The sequence below is a fragment of the Osmia lignaria genome, chromosome 8 (assembly GCF_051020975.1).
Source record: "Osmia lignaria lignaria isolate PbOS001 chromosome 8, iyOsmLign1, whole genome shotgun sequence".
NCBI classification, from domain to species: Eukaryota; Metazoa; Arthropoda; class Insecta; order Hymenoptera; family Megachilidae; genus Osmia; species Osmia lignaria.
The window spans coordinates 10,797,527-10,812,935 of NC_135039.1; the positions used below are offsets into that span (position 1 = coordinate 10,797,527).

General features: G+C 33.4%; 3 protein-coding genes and 1 long non-coding RNA gene across 9 annotated transcripts; 3 read left to right on the forward strand and 1 right to left on the reverse strand.

Moving 5' to 3' along the window:
* The first annotated feature begins 509 nt into the window (after nucleotides 1-509).
* LOC143305506 (uncharacterized) lies at nucleotides 510-2,773 on the forward strand. Its single transcript, XR_013062514.1, has 2 exons — nucleotides 510-1,000; nucleotides 1,277-2,773. It is a non-coding gene; the product is annotated as an uncharacterized LOC143305506 (long non-coding RNA).
* On the reverse strand, nucleotides 2,748-5,282 carry rdgBbeta (cytoplasmic phosphatidylinositol transfer protein 1). The gene is made up of 8 exons (XM_076689501.1): nucleotides 4,756-5,282; nucleotides 4,409-4,557; nucleotides 4,239-4,327; nucleotides 4,123-4,130; nucleotides 3,987-4,058; nucleotides 3,817-3,915; nucleotides 3,586-3,741; nucleotides 2,748-3,259 (listed from the first exon to the last, which is right to left on the reverse strand). Exons 1-8 carry the CDS (start codon nucleotides 4,804-4,806, stop codon nucleotides 2,999-3,001), a joined length of 885 nt encoding a protein of 294 aa, XP_076545616.1. The 5' UTR covers nucleotides 4,807-5,282; the 3' UTR covers nucleotides 2,748-2,998.
* An 85-nt stretch (nucleotides 5,283-5,367) lies between these two features.
* On the forward strand, nucleotides 5,368-10,625 carry LOC117608947 (farnesyl pyrophosphate synthase-like). 5 transcript variants are annotated; one of them, XM_034334729.2, is made up of 7 exons: nucleotides 5,368-5,504; nucleotides 8,145-8,313; nucleotides 8,573-8,713; nucleotides 8,790-8,993; nucleotides 9,068-9,232; nucleotides 9,342-9,554; nucleotides 9,644-10,624. In XM_034334729.2, exons 2-7 carry the CDS (start codon nucleotides 8,170-8,172, stop codon nucleotides 9,851-9,853), a joined length of 1,077 nt encoding a protein of 358 aa, XP_034190620.2. In that variant the 5' UTR covers nucleotides 5,368-5,504; nucleotides 8,145-8,169; the 3' UTR covers nucleotides 9,854-10,624. The 5 variants fall into 5 exon arrangements, with proteins under 5 accessions (XP_034190620.2, XP_034190615.2, XP_034190617.2 ...); XM_034334724.2 differs by lacking the exon at nucleotides 5,368-5,504 and adding an exon at nucleotides 7,038-7,399 and having other exon boundaries at nucleotides 9,644-10,625; XM_034334726.2 differs by lacking the exon at nucleotides 5,368-5,504 and adding an exon at nucleotides 7,039-7,520 and having other exon boundaries at nucleotides 9,644-10,625.
* Nucleotides 10,626-11,302: 677 nt separating this feature from the next.
* On the forward strand, nucleotides 11,303-15,217 carry LOC117608787 (nonsense-mediated mRNA decay factor SMG8). 2 transcript variants are annotated; one of them, XM_034334387.2, is made up of 14 exons: nucleotides 11,303-11,441; nucleotides 11,598-11,742; nucleotides 11,816-12,090; nucleotides 12,163-12,393; nucleotides 12,455-12,648; nucleotides 12,710-12,813; nucleotides 12,921-13,114; nucleotides 13,183-13,422; nucleotides 13,495-13,808; nucleotides 13,876-14,034; nucleotides 14,083-14,302; nucleotides 14,369-14,680; nucleotides 14,749-14,928; nucleotides 15,007-15,217. In XM_034334387.2, the coding sequence occupies exons 1-14, from the start codon at nucleotides 11,401-11,403 to the stop codon at nucleotides 15,125-15,127; spliced, it is 2,730 nt and encodes a 909-aa protein (XP_034190278.1). In that variant the 5' UTR covers nucleotides 11,303-11,400; the 3' UTR covers nucleotides 15,128-15,217. The 2 variants fall into 2 exon arrangements, with proteins under 2 accessions (XP_034190278.1, XP_034190279.1); XM_034334388.2 differs by having other exon boundaries at nucleotides 14,092-14,302.
* Nucleotides 15,218-15,409: the final 192 nt, after the last annotated feature.

The window sequence follows — 15,409 nt, forward strand, 5'->3', positions numbered from 1 at the left end:
ATTGTCTATTCACTGTTAATCCTCCTTAAACAATAGTCTTTTTTAGAAAGATAGTGAAATGTTCCTCACTGAAACAGGAGGTAAATTCGGTTGTTTGTAACGCTGGTTACGCAACAGCGAGGGCGTAAAGACGACAGGACCGGATGGTGTGTTAATTAAACGGATCGTCGGTTATGAAACGCATGGAACTGTTAATTAATTGAAATAATAGGACGATCAGTGTCGATCAGGTGAAATTCCATTAATTTTAAAATACAATATCCCGTTGCTGGGACGAACGTTCACGTGTCGATGATGGCCTCACGCGGACCTTGAGACGCGTGACCAATATACCCATTGCCACGTGACCATTCTTTTCTTCCATTGAAAACCGAACGTCTACCTTTTTTATCACCCGTAACTAACCTATTACTATTTTCGACCTACCGTTACGTAACAAATAAAATACTAAAATCGTATAACGATGCGTTAAATGTTTCTAATTATAACTATTGTACTATTAACACAGTGGTAAGAAATGAAGGTGGTAAAAGTACCATAGTTTACATTGTTAACTAACAATGGTATTACTAATTACTAATTACTATTATAATAGTAATACTATTTCCAATTACAGTTCCCTTTTCTTTGTTTAATTATCCCATTATGTTTAACGCTATAATATGGGGAAGCTCAACACTATACCTAAACTCTGTGCTATGTAAACTCAATACTATACATGGGCTCTACACCCTATTATCCTAATAATATAAGCTCTATAAGTTCAATCCTATAAATAGACCTTTTACTTTCTTAATATTTTACAAAAGCATCATATAATCGCTGAAGTTAGATAAACCTTGATAATATAGACTGTTTTCAAATATTTTTAGTCAGCTATGAATTAGAAAACAACAATGCTTATCCGTCATCTGCCAGCGATAAGTAAGGTATTTGCATAGCCAATATAGCGTAAAACAGATGGGAAAGCGATGTGAAATGGAGAATGCAAAACAGACAGGTAGCTTGAAATTATTCTTGACAGTTTTATGAATCGTTCCTGGAAATTTGATACGTGTCTGTTGAGCTTATTGCATAAATGAAATTTAAGGGGAATATATATAGCGTTAGCGTGGATCGATTGGCGAGCTTCCTTCTGTCCCTTCCGTCGTTACACGATTCTCTGTTTGATGAATTCAATAGTTTGATGATTAAAGGAATGTAACTGAGTCAAGCAGTCCTGTGCGAGATGTGTCGTATTCGCTGATTGAAGTGCATTAATTTTGTGCCGATTTAGGAAGATGAAAATTCAGGCCTCCTCTTCATTGATGAAGAATGACGATGACTGATCCGAATGATTATCTTCAAGGATGTTTGATTTAATTGTGACTTTATCATACAATGTTTTACTGGAAATAAAATATAAAGTTTAAATAAATTTTCTTTTTCCATGAGAATAAATAAATAAATAAAACAGGTAATAAAGTATTTGTCTTGAATTGTCAAGGATCTTTCAAGGACATTTCATGTTTGTTTTGCAATGGATACTGTTTCATTCTGATGCCATAAAGATGCAAATAAAAGTATGCATTTAAATGATGGAGGATCAGGATGTTTGGTATTCTGTGTCCTGGAGAATGTTCTTCAAATTTCATATTGGATTCCTATGACAGCCATTATGTTTAGGTTTATGCAATTCAATTGAACTTTTTTTTTTTTAACACGAGCTCATCCTTTGCTGCAGAACAGACAACTGAAAACAGATTTCTGACAATTTGAAACATTTATTTAAATACATGTACGTACATTGAAAAGGCAATTAAATATTCCATGCTGAATACCTTTAAAAATAAATACAAGTTTATATATGCCACGGTTGATAGAAATAATAGTGACAATTTTAATAATGATACCAAATGCTTCTTTCATGGCGCAGCATGTATGGTTTGCCTATTTCAAGCTTACAAGTGAGCAGTGTGCGAGTCTTTGTGCTTTTTCATTTTTCTCTTACTTCCTTTTCAACAGGATTTTGGTCCCAAAACAGTCTTAAACAAAATATACCATTAAATTTGCTTGGATTCAACTAAAAACTGAAAATAACGTATCAAATTAAATTAAATTCAATTTAAGCCTACAGTTTTATTCCAATATTGCAAGAATTAAATGTTATACCTGTTTTTCTATATGTACAATTTGCTTGCTAATTAAAAAAAATAATATAGTTACCTATTAATGTAAGCTTCGTTGTTAAATAAAAAAAGAATGCAATTCAGTAGTGCCATGAGTTTGTAGTTTAATCAAAAAACAGTATGTATACCTTTGTGCAGTCACAGAAATGCATTTACAATATTCAATGATCCTTAGGCTGGATGCTATTAGTTTTTTATAGCGTTTCATGCATCGAGCCAATTTAAGGCAGTGGCTGTATCAATAAATTAATGCATCCATTGTTTGTAAATGCTTTACAATGTTTACCCTGACTAGGTACAAGTGTCACTAATGCTATATTACATTCAACCTTTTATTTCTATAACTATTTCAGCAACATAAGTTTACGTACAATCAATGCACTAATAACCTAACAAATGAACTACCTATAATTTTGAGAACAATTAACCAAATTAAGAATCTGCAACACATGAAATTTATGTACCTTTCTTTTTTTTAAATATTACTTGCAACCAGCTTTATGCTTAGTACCATAAGTTAATTAAATTATTAAAATATTTAACACGATATAAATAATCAATATTTTTTTGTTAACGATCTTTCATGAAAAAAAAAAAAAAAAGAATCTAAAGCAAATACAACAGTCCTTAATGTTAAAACTCAGAGTTCTATGATTCAAACTCTAAGTTTTAAGAATGTGTTCGGGTTACAGATACCTTCTGGCTATAATGTGGATACACACACATATATACACACAGAATCGAAAATGCCGGGCGTCTTTTGCACAAATTTAATTAGGTTCCCTAGACAGATTAGCACGGTAGCTAATCTTATTCCTTTAGAATTGCGGCTATGACCAAGAAAACCACGACCGATTAGACTGTGTAGGCGATGTAGGTGATTTAGGTAATGGCGATGATGGTATCGACGAAGTTGGCGTAGTAGGAGCCGATGGCTTTTCACTGGTCATATTTCTGAGACGTACTTTCTCGTTAGTCTCAGCCTGCATCTTTTGCTCGAACCTCCGAACATCCTCCAACGTCATATCGTACCATTCGTCGATCCATGCGAATGCTTGCCGATGGCCCAATAGTAAAATATCCCTTATACACTGTGTATATAAAAATACGACGTTCAGCAAGTACAATTTACCATTTTTAACGCATTGTTGACCGGTCACGAGTTAACTCGCGTTTGCACTTACATTTACTTTAATTTGTTGTAAATTTTTACAACATTGAATATTGTAATATGGAATTGTAAAATTATAAAATTTTTACAGCATGGAATATTGTAATATGGAATTGTAAAATTTTTACAACATGGAATATTGTAATATGGAATTGTAAAATTTTTACAATATCCCATATTATTATTGTAAAATTGCCGGTCAACAATAGGTTAATAGCGACAACAATATCTAGAAAAAATAACTACTCTATGAATGAAGTCTTCCACTCGTGTTTGCATGCCCCAAACTTCGAAAGAGGCATGGATTAATTTATAGGAACACATTATCGGTTGCGTTGTTTCCCTCCATCCTTCTACCAATGGTCCACGACCAGTTCGCTTAGATTGAAAAAATTTTGGATCCTGCGATACAGAAATACTTGTTTCATTGCGCCAAGTATTTGCGAAGAAATGAGGAAATACTGAATTTTGTAATACCTCTTCCTCTTTGTAATGCTTTGCAGAAATTTCATCGTATGCTATGTCCAGATAGTCGACCTCGCGATGCAGAACTTCGATGGGAGAAAGACCTAAACACTATTTTATACATCATATAAATAATAGTGCGATGTGCCCTTTTGGTATAGAGCATATATTGATTTACATACATTTTCTGTACATCCATTGTCATCTTTGTATCGAGTTCTTATGGATATATGAAATTTTGGAATAAAGGAACACTGAAAGGGACAAGCGTATAATGTAACAGAAGAGTTGAAATTAAGCTAAGATATTCATACTTACAGTATATTCTTCGTTATTGAAGATGACATGTAAAAAAAAGTATGTTATTAAATTCTAACTTACTATTATAATAGCCTGTTAATTATATTTGTAACACAGTTTATATTTTAATATACCTGTTATAGTAAAAGGATAATAATTCCACGCTTTCTCTGTTACGTAAAATATTCGTGGAAGAACCGATTGTATCCAATAAGGTAATTTACTGCAATATAATAAAGGAATAAAGAATGTCTGCCTCTGAAAGACGCTAGATTTATGAAACAAGCATTATTTTAATTGTCACCTAGATAAATGAATTCTTTTCTCTGTGTATTGACCCTTTCCATGTTCGGGGTGATCGCATTCTACGTTTTCAACCACTTCAACTCCTTCATCGTTATCCGATTGCTCATGACTATGTCTTGCAATCATGTAAAGTTGGCCTATATGATACTGCAAAAGAATCAATGACATCAAAAACGCAGTTTTTTTGTAACATGTTACGACTATTAAAATACTATTAAAATGAAATGATTGAAAATAAAATATTAACTGAGGAAAGCAACATCTCTTGTTTCAGTTAAATTTCATATTGTTTAATTGTGGAAGAATATAGTGACTTTGAACGTTAAATTTTGAAAAATATATTACCTCTTCCGTGGTAAGCGGCATGCATATACGATATTCCTTAGTTAATACCATCTTTATTGGAAAAGAAGCTTGTCAGCTTTCTACTATAACATCAAACTAATACTTGCTGACGAGCTATGGTTTCTCCTACGCGAATAACTATTCGATTCACGAAATTGTCATGTAAATATTAATCTCATGGAGCCCTAGGCAATAAGGCAATAAACAATCGAATATAATGAAGTTTGTCCCTCTTTCATAAATCGATAATAAAATTTTACACCTTATGTTGGTGAACGTGCAGCTACAGTGCAGTTCACAAGAGACCATAGTTACTAGATGACGAGTTTTCCATAGTCGACTCTGTAACTGATAACTGATAACTGTAATTGATTGGAAATCGTTTTTGATTTACAAATATATCATTTTCATTGTTTGTGAGTGAATAATTTCTTAATTATTTACAAATTTGTTTTATAATAAATAATTGTAGTGCGCATGCGCAAAATATACTCGGGACTCTTGCCAACAGAGAGCGTATCGGCGCGTTACGTATAGGGGAAATCGTTTAAATTTTCTGTTTCATATTCTATGGGCAAAAGTTTTTTTAATTTTATGGAGCAACTGGCATTCTGTTGAAGATCTTTTATAATAAAATAACAAAAATAACAAGATAAATGATTTCATATATTTTTATATATTATGTATTATTTATAAATATTGTAAACCGAGTTCCTTTTCTTTCTCTAAAATACGGTAACAAAAAAGTGGTAAGGATGTTAATGTACGTGGATAGAAAAGATAACTTAAATTCTCTAAAAATTGCAGCACATGTAATTAATTATTAATAAATGCAATGATTACAGCACAGTTGTAATAGTTATTCAAAAAAAGACAAATTATCATAAAAAAGAAAAAAGAAAAAAAATTGGAAACTATGGACAGTTAGATTGCGAGTCAAGCGTTTTACCGCGGAGCTAACCATTTGTATGTGTTAGTTTGTCATACATCTCATGAGGTGAACTACCCAAGTGTTACGCTCACTTATTAATGAAACTTTGCCACCTTGTAGAACTCGTCGTCCTGAACACGTCTATACCCCATTTTGGGGGCAAACGGCTAATTGTTTAAAAGATATTAACAATTAAAGCTAGTGACTGCTTATATTTAAAAATATTGTTGCGACGGTGAGAAGTTTCCGCTCTTTCGATGCATCGACTGCTTCTTGATGTATCGAAAGAGCCATCGACTGCCCCGTCCGAAGCTGTCAACGAATCACGATGTGAAGCTATTCCAAGTTTCGAGCGGAAACACGTCATCGGATGCTTGAGGTCTCTTAGACGACCGCGCGGCTTTTGATAATCAGAATGTTTCGGGAACCCGACCTGTACGGATCTATTGCTTAAGAACTCCTTTGTAAAATAAATAGAGACGAAGCAAACTAGACTGTCTATATTTCGATTACAAAGGAGTTCTTAAGCAATAGATCCGTACAGGTCGGGTTCCCGAAACATTCTGATCGAAACTTGGAATAGCTTCACATCGTGATTCGTTGACAGCTTCGGACGGGGCAGTCGATGGCTCTTTCGATACATCAAGAAGAAGTCGATGCATCGAAAGAGCGGAAACTTCTCACCGTCGCGTCGCAACAATATGAAAAAGTAACGCATACAAGTGGTTAGCTCCGCGGCAAAACGCTTGACCCGCAATCTAACAGCCCACGGTTCAAGTCCATAGTTCGCAATTTTTTGTTCTTTTTTCTTTTTAATGATAATTTGTGTTTTTTTTTTTGAATAACTATTACAACTGTGCTATAATCATTGCATTTATTAATAATTAATTACTTGTGCTGCAATTTTTAGAGAATTTAAGTTATCTTTTCTATCCAATACCGCATTCGAAATTTACACGCGTTTATTTGTTATTATACACACACACAATTAATTTGCATAAAATACGAATATACAATAATTTCTGCCCTATTGTTTTTGATTCTTCACTAATGTCTTCTGCGTCTTCTTCTAATGTTGTAAATACGAATTATAAATTTGCACGGTAGTATAAATGAATGTAACTAAATAAATTGAACTTGTAAAAACAAATAAACGCGTGTAAATTTCGAATGCGGTAAGGATGTTAATGTATGTACGTATTGGATAGAAAAAATAACTTAAATTCTATAAAAATTGCAGCACATATAATTAACTATTAATAAATACAATGATTATAGCACAATTGTAATAGTTATTCAAAAAAAAAAAATTATCATTAAAAAGAAAAAAGAAAAAAAATTTGAGAACTATGGACAGTTAGATTGCGTTTTATCATAGAGCTAACCGTTTGTATGTGTTAGTTTGTCATACTTCTCAATGTAAGGAGTAACTAACGTTAATTGTTAATATCTTTTAAACAATTAGCCGTCTGCCCCCAAAAGGGGGTACAGGCGTGTTCAGGGCGACGAGCTCTACAAGGTGGCAAAAGCGTAAGACTTGGGTAGTTCCCCTCGTGAGATTCAAAATCATGAAAATTAGTTAAATTTAATTTTTAAGCCCACCCGTTATATATGTATATATATATTGATGTCGGTCGTCGTAGTAGAACAGCGGCGATCCCATACTAATGCGTACGTTGTCACGGACACACACGGATGGCCGGAATTCAATGTGTTAGTTTCAACAGTTTTTCGAAAATATCTCGAAAACTAAGGCCGAGCGGCGGTTATACGTATAGGAAAAAGTTGTTCAAAATGTCTAATTTTACAACATGTTTAAATTTCATCAAAATCAGTGAGGTGTAACCTAATCTCAATAATTACCGAGATTGAATATATATAAATTACAGACTATGAAATAAATTCAATATTTTTTTTCATTTATGTTGAAATAAAAAATGTATTACTACTCCCTATTACACCTACTTGTACATAAGTCCATAAAAATGTACCATTTTGAATTATTTGGAAGTAAATAGAGACACCCTGTATATTTTTGTATATGAATATATATAGAGCATGTAAGGTAGCTCGTACAACATATTCTGCATTAGATTCATACCGGTTCAACGAATCTCTTTTCTTCGAAATGAATTCAAAGTACGTATAGTGTCGGTCACGTTATATTTATCTGAAAAGTACTGTAATGGAGAAATTAAACACGTTTACTGTTACCGTGAAAAGTACCATTTTAATCACAGTTATTAATAACGTCATAATCATTTAATTTATTAATTTACTATTTCACATTATTAGTTTAACACGCTTGCTACCATATACAGGATGTTACATTTAAGTGAGAACAGTGGAATGTCTTATAAGGGGCTATAGTGGGGGAAACCCAAAACTCCCTTGAAAATTTCTGATGTAATATGTATACATTAATTATTTAATAAACATTACAATTTTTATTCTTTAGATCAAACAGCGCCGATGTACGAACGATGTACTCGGTAACTGAGTCCACATTTTTATCAAATAAAGATGAAAGTCGTGAATTAATGGCTATATGGCCGGATGTTGTACGAGATCTCACTGATACTGGTCGTCATCTTGATATACCAGATGTTACCAAATGGATGGCGAAGGTATCCTTTTGTAACTTAAGAATTAAAATATATACATAGATGATTGAAATGATATACAGTGATGCTCGGGTGTAAGATGCACTATGGTTCCAGTTCTGCTTCCAGGCATTATTGAAATGTATAGAATATGTTTTTGATATATCCTGTATATTAGTTATTTCAAAATAAGTGTGGGAAAACTGACTGACTGATTTTTTCTGCATATTAAATACTATAAATATAATAATAATAAAAAGTGCATCCTTTTTTTAATTTTCAGGTATTACAGTATAATGTTCCTGAAGGAAGAAAGAACAGAGCATTATCAGTTGTGTATGCCTTTAAATCGTTTGCTTCTGTTGATCAATTGACAGAAGAAAATATTCGTCTATCCCGAATTCTAGGCTGGTGTATAGAATTGGTATTGACTTTTTTATTCGGTTAACTTAAAAATGTGAATATTTTCCATATAGTAATAGAATAATGTTTTCATATAGTTGCAAGCATTTTTATTGGTGATTGATGATATTCAAGATCAATCAACAATGAGGCGCAATGCACCATGCTGGTACTTATACAATGATATTGGATTAGCAGCTATAAATGATGGTATGATGTTGGAAATGTGCGTATATCAATTACTTAGAAAACACTTCAGGTCAAAAGATTGTTATGTGAGCCTTATGGAACTATTTTTAGATGTAAGTAGTAAAGAGTATACGCTAAAAAATTTCTAAAATAAATCAGTATTATGGTACAGAAGATAAATTTTTAGACTAGTTTAAAAACGTCAATGGGTCAATGTCTTGATTTATTATCAACAAATTTTGGAAAAAAATCAAATTTAGATCTCTTTACAATGGATCGGTATAATTCTATCGTAAAATATAAAACAGCTTATTACACGTTTGTGTTACCAACTACAATGGCAATGTGTTTTGTAAGTTTCATTTAATTGTATATGTATTATATACATTACTTTACAAGGGGAGCTTTCAAATCTTAATTTTTGTAATCCTATATTTATGTATATGAAATATTTATGATAGGCTGGCATAAAAGATCCAGAAATGTGTAGGAAAGCAAAAACAATTTTGTTAGAAATGGGTCACTTTTTCCAAGTGCAAGATGATTATATGAATTGTTATGGAAGCACGGAAGCTACTGGGAAAACTGGTTCAGATATAGAGGAGGGAAAATGTTCATGGCTTGTTGTGGTAGCGCTACAACGTGTTACACCAGAACAAAGAAAAATTTTAAAGGTAAACGTATATACTGTTAATAATATTTTATAGTATCTTTTAATTCTTTTGTTAAATAACAACACTAATAACTTTTATTAATTATGTAGGACTGTTATGGTCAGTCTGATATAGAAAAATCGAATCGCGTGAAACAGCTTTACGATGAATTAGATTTATCAAATACTTATGCTATCTACGAAGAAGAAACGTACAATCTACTAATGACACACATACAACAAATATCATGTGGACTTCCACATGATTATTTCCTAAATTTACTTGAAAGAGCATGCCCCAGGGTGGCTAGAAAAGATTAATTATATTCTTGAAAACAAAAGACCAAACCACTACTACAGTTTAAGAGAAAACATATGTATAACGTGCTTCCTTCTATCTGTAAGTTTATTCTAAGAATTAAGCGTTTATTATTTCATTTAAGAGAACATACGAACAAGTAATAGCCATATTATATTTTTAATAATTAAAAGCAATTCTACAATAATGTTGAACTTATAAAGGAAAAGACAACAATCTGTTGTAACGGTTATTAAACAATGAATACCTATAGTACTAAATAATGAAGTGATAAAAAAAATGTTCATTGAGTATTAAACAAATTTGTATGGTATGTACATATATATTTTCTTACAAAAGTTTTATTTCTTTTTTGTAAAGGGATCTTTATAAACTCAATGTTCTTGTGTACATTTTTAATAAATCGTTCAATGAACTTTTTTTGATAATCTGTTTATACTTTTTTTGAATGGCACTTTTTACATTTTTGTATGGCACAAAAGTGGTAACAAGTGCAATTTCCTTTTTTCTGAGTTTACTAAAAAACGAAGATTCAATACTACCGTCAGAAGAAATCACAGAAGATATCAAAAGAGAATCCAAAGCAATAGGACAGCAATATCGTTTAATTAATAAATACTTATCTAATATTTATCTTGTGTTATTTTTGTTATTACATAATGCCTTTAAATACTTTCGGCTTGGTAACTTATTTCATTATAAAAGATCTTCAGCACAATGACAGTTGCTCCAAAAAATTAAAAGAACTCTTGCCCATAGAATATGAACTATGGGTAACGCCCCGATACGCTCTCTGTTGGCAAGAGTCCCGAGTGTATTTTGCGCATGCGCACTACAATTATTTATTATAAAACAAATTTGTAAATAATTAGAAAATTATTCACTCACAAACAATGAAAATGATATATTTGTAAATCACAAACGATTTCCAATCAATTACAGCTAGCAGTTATCACAAAATCTATTTATTATAAAAAATTACTAAAAAGTTCCGGCTCATATCATGACTGAAATAAAATTGCTAATTACAAAAGAATTAATTTGTCACAAACGTTAAAAATAGACTCACAATCAATCACAAGCGATTTACAAACGAAATACACTAAGAAAAATTAAAAATAGTCATATTTTATTATTCCTTCCGGCTAGCTTCATGTACATAGGTCGCCGTCCGAAATCTCGGTCGGTAAGTCGTTGTGTAGTTTCCACCGTTTTTGTATAGATGGCGCAAGCATCGAATTTTAAAAATATTTAATTTATGGCGGTCTTTTTAAAATGCCAGTTTTTCGAACAATTATTTTAATAAGTTTTCGACGTTGTGCTGATTTTGACTGATTTCTAAAAAGTAGTTAACTTTGCAATGCAAAGTGTTTTACATTTTTATGTTAAAATAGAGCAGATGGCGCTCGTTCTCGAGGCATAAACTCAAGACCCCTTGAAAACAAAGGCACTCGGCACCAGTCTTGTTGAATCCGTATTCATTGCCTTCGATTTGTTTATGATTACAATGTTATAACTCCTGTATTATTTAAACATAAACAAACATATAATGAGACCACAAAAATTTAGAATTCCATGTGATATAGAAAGGTAAATAATCATTGTACACAAATTTCTTTCACAATGTACAAGCAGAAGGTCTAAGGACAATATTATAAAGATACCAAATTTTAGAATTGATTCTTTGAAATATTAATAAAACAGGTCTTTTAAAAATTAACAATACATTTAATAACAATGTTTCAGTTTTGTACCTACAGACAAAAAGGTTGTAATTGTATCTGTATTTGGAAAGTCACAATATCGTGCAAAAGGATGCAAAACAAATATGCTGAGTTCAATCCTGCAAGTGGGTCTCCTGGATGAGCCCGAAGTGAACAAGGATTCATTTGTAAGAAACTGTTCAGTATATTAGAAATGTTAAAATACATAAAATGTAATCAATTATGTTACGTTATTTTTAGTGTGAAATAGAAGGATATTATGACACCAAAGACAGGACAATATATTTGCATTTGAGAGGTCTATTAGACACGCATACTCTGGTTACAGAGTACGACAGATTCATAGAGAAACAAGACTGTAAAGATTTTCTTAGCGTATGGGCTCACATGAGGGACAAATATGCTAGAGCATTACTCGTTTTGTTTCATATATCTCATGTAATTGTTCTTACTCATCCAACTCATACATTTGACTATAGTTATGTACATTTATTTAGAGCCATAGACATTGTAAGGTAAGAATTTCTATCCTTTCCAAAAGTATAACTCTGTATGCATAGAAAACTTGTAAATTAATTTTGTTTTAGGCAAAAAGTCTCTCCACAACTTTCCGATGTTCTGAGTTGCATCTATAGTTTACCTAAAGACTGGGTGTCCAATGTTAGACCTTGTTCCCCAAGAGTATTATTCTACTTTGAAACCTGCCCCTCTGTATTTCAAGATCCTACCAGTGGAGCTAATATTAAAAAGCTAGAACATTCCTTGGAAGATCAAATCTATCAAGTGTTAAGGAAGAACCGTATAGTAACCAATATAAGGTACTAAAATGTTTATGCTATAAAAATGATTATTTGATAAAACATGTTTATTCATTTACAGCTCTAATTCTCTGTTCGCGATCCCGGCTAACCAAGAATTCGTCTATGTACACACTGGTACAAATGAATCCAGAGATATTTTGGGGTACATGGCAAGAAAACTTATGCAAAGTTGTAAAGTTAGTTCTGGTGGTAGTACTTCGAGGAGTCTGGCCAGTCAAGATTCCAATGTTCAAATGGACGATACAGAAACTGGTAAATGAAACTTTGAATTACAATTAAAATATCAAAGTAACCCTGTCTTATGGATTTACAGAAACCAGATCCTTCAGATCGTTTTTACAACAACATATAAATCTAGCCTTTGCAAGGGGTTTTGACGACAATGTTGGAAGACACTCTACACCTGCATATTTCGAGGTTAGGATTCTAAAATCAAGAAAGATACTAGCAGTCAAAGAAATAATAATATTTATTTATTTAAATATTTATTAGAAATAATAAAGCTGTTATTTTCTTTTGGTTAGATACCCAGTGTCCAAATATTCTGTGAAGTGGCGAACAAGGTGTACGATTATTTCATACATGGAACGGACAAGGAACTGCTAACTTTGCACAGTTTGCTGGACACAGATGTTAAGTTCAGTAAAAGCAGATGCAGTAAGGTGCTTCCCCGAGCTTTGCAAACGTATCAAGAAAACCTACCGCAACATTACACCAGGTACAGAACGAAACATCCACCATGGTTAGATAAGAAACTAACGAAAATATCTTTCACCGAATTATCAGAGCGTATCACGAGACAAAGCTGGCTCATGCGATGGCAGTTTTCGAGATGCACGCACGAGGTCCTCTCTTTGAGGAATTTAGCGAGAAGCTGCAAGCAGAGTGCGAGAAACATTGGCGTTCTGGGAGACAGATGTGCGAGGTCCTTTCCTTAACTGGCAATCCCTGTACTAATCCAATACACAGAGGAGGAAGCGAAGGTGCTGGAGGTGGGGAACAAGCAGACCAAAGAGACAGCGACAAGTATGTAGAGTTTCAATTTGATCGTATCTCATTACACGTGTTGGTATACTAATGAAAAGTTTTATATTGCAGCGATTTGCCAATTAGAGAGCATTGTAGCGGAGTTAGATACATTTGTGCTTGCAACTGTGGACGTTGCCAAGGCTCAAGGGAGGATCCTTTCAGTTTACGACAGGCCAACTATGACTATTTCCAGATACTAGCAAAGCAATGTGGTTGCGCACAATTAGAAAGCATACAGTTTCCAGTTTTTCAACCCAGCACGCACAACTACAGGCCAGCACAGTTGTTCTCAACAAAGCGGAAAGATTCTTTTGGCCATGGAGAATCACCTCTACCGCAAGGGAACACTCAAGCTTGTAGCCTTGGAGTGAACACTTTGAATGGTATTTTTATTTTAAGAACACTATTCTTAAATTGAAGCGAAAGATACAATGAATATTAAATTTTTAGATGATATTCGTACTCCTTATGGAAGCGGTGGTCAATCACCACCCACGAGTGAAACAAACGAGGATGTGCCCAAGCTGAGCAGTAAAACTAGTTTAACACCGAGTGATGCGCACAAGGTTGTCATAGAGGTTTCTGATAGCGACGCGGACAATGCAAGAGGTAATTTCTACAAAAAGTTCGTTTAAACGTTATGTTTAACGTGTTCAGATGTTACAGAGAAGTCTCTCGTCAGACAACCATCGACCACAGAATATTTGCCAGGAATGCTTCATACAGAATCCCCAGCCGGCTTGTTGCCACAGTTTTCCAGCTGGTCTCTGGTTTGTCTCGGTCCTAGCAGCCTGTATTCGCACAATTTAGGCCTTCAGCATCAAGCCGGTATTCTGCCCACTTCTGCATTCCTTTTACCTTGGGATGTAACCGTTAGGTAGTATTTCTTTGTATACTATTTTTAAATTAGATGTACATTTTGTATAATGTAGTGTTCTGTTAGACTAGAACATCAAAAAGAGAGAGGTTCTTTGTGGCCTACAATAGGTGACCATGGGACCCATGGATATTGTCCAAGAGGAAAGAATTTCCAGAATATGAACACCATTCGTGGTCGGAAATCTAAAGGTGGTAAAGAATTTGTAGTGAAAATATTCGTTGGAGTGGAATATGAGTGTCCACGAGGACATAGATTCATGGCATCTGCTCCGGATAAAGTTTTAAAAGCAACTGGAAATGGAATCGTGAAAGACAGTGGGAATAAAGTGACATCCAGCACAGCAGATATGCCCCTTTATTTTCCATGCCCTTGCAGGTAGATAACTGTTCATGATTCTTCATAATTATGTAAAGATATAAATATTAATAGTTAAAATTGTTTAGACAAACGAAACCACTGATAGCCCAACTAATGAGAATTCACGTGGTGACACCGAAAGCACCTGTTCACGTTACATTGAATCCTCGAGTACAACCAGGACCTCCACCTTGCCCAATTTTTGTCACTGGTTGTGACGAACCGATTAAACTTTCTCAGAGTGCTTACTGGGTTTTGCGATTACCGTATCCTTTCCAACAATTAATTATCTTATTTACATTCATTGTGTAAATATTTTTGATGAATCTTTAACAATAATTAAGATATGTATATATGGATGAAAAGGGACCATATTTGGCGCCAAAGGAAGCAGTACCTACTTCTCATGGAAGATTGTTAGCAGGAATGTATGGGATTAGCGAAGTTGTTCCAGAGAAAAAATAATATAGTATTTAATTTTTGTATAGAAAATAACTTGTACAAAATGTGTAAATTATTTTTTGTAAATATATGATAGGAGAATAAACATTTTTATTAAACGATATTAGAGAAATAAATTTTTATTTTTGACAAGCCGGCCCCCTAACGTCCGTGCGCTTTTGATTTTAGCGCCATTGACCGCCATATTGACCGCGCAAGTGAACTTATTACCCGCGAAGCGCTGTGATTGGTCTATTTAAAAAGTAACAGTAATGGCGTCACAAAATGCAAGCCTCTGATTGATCG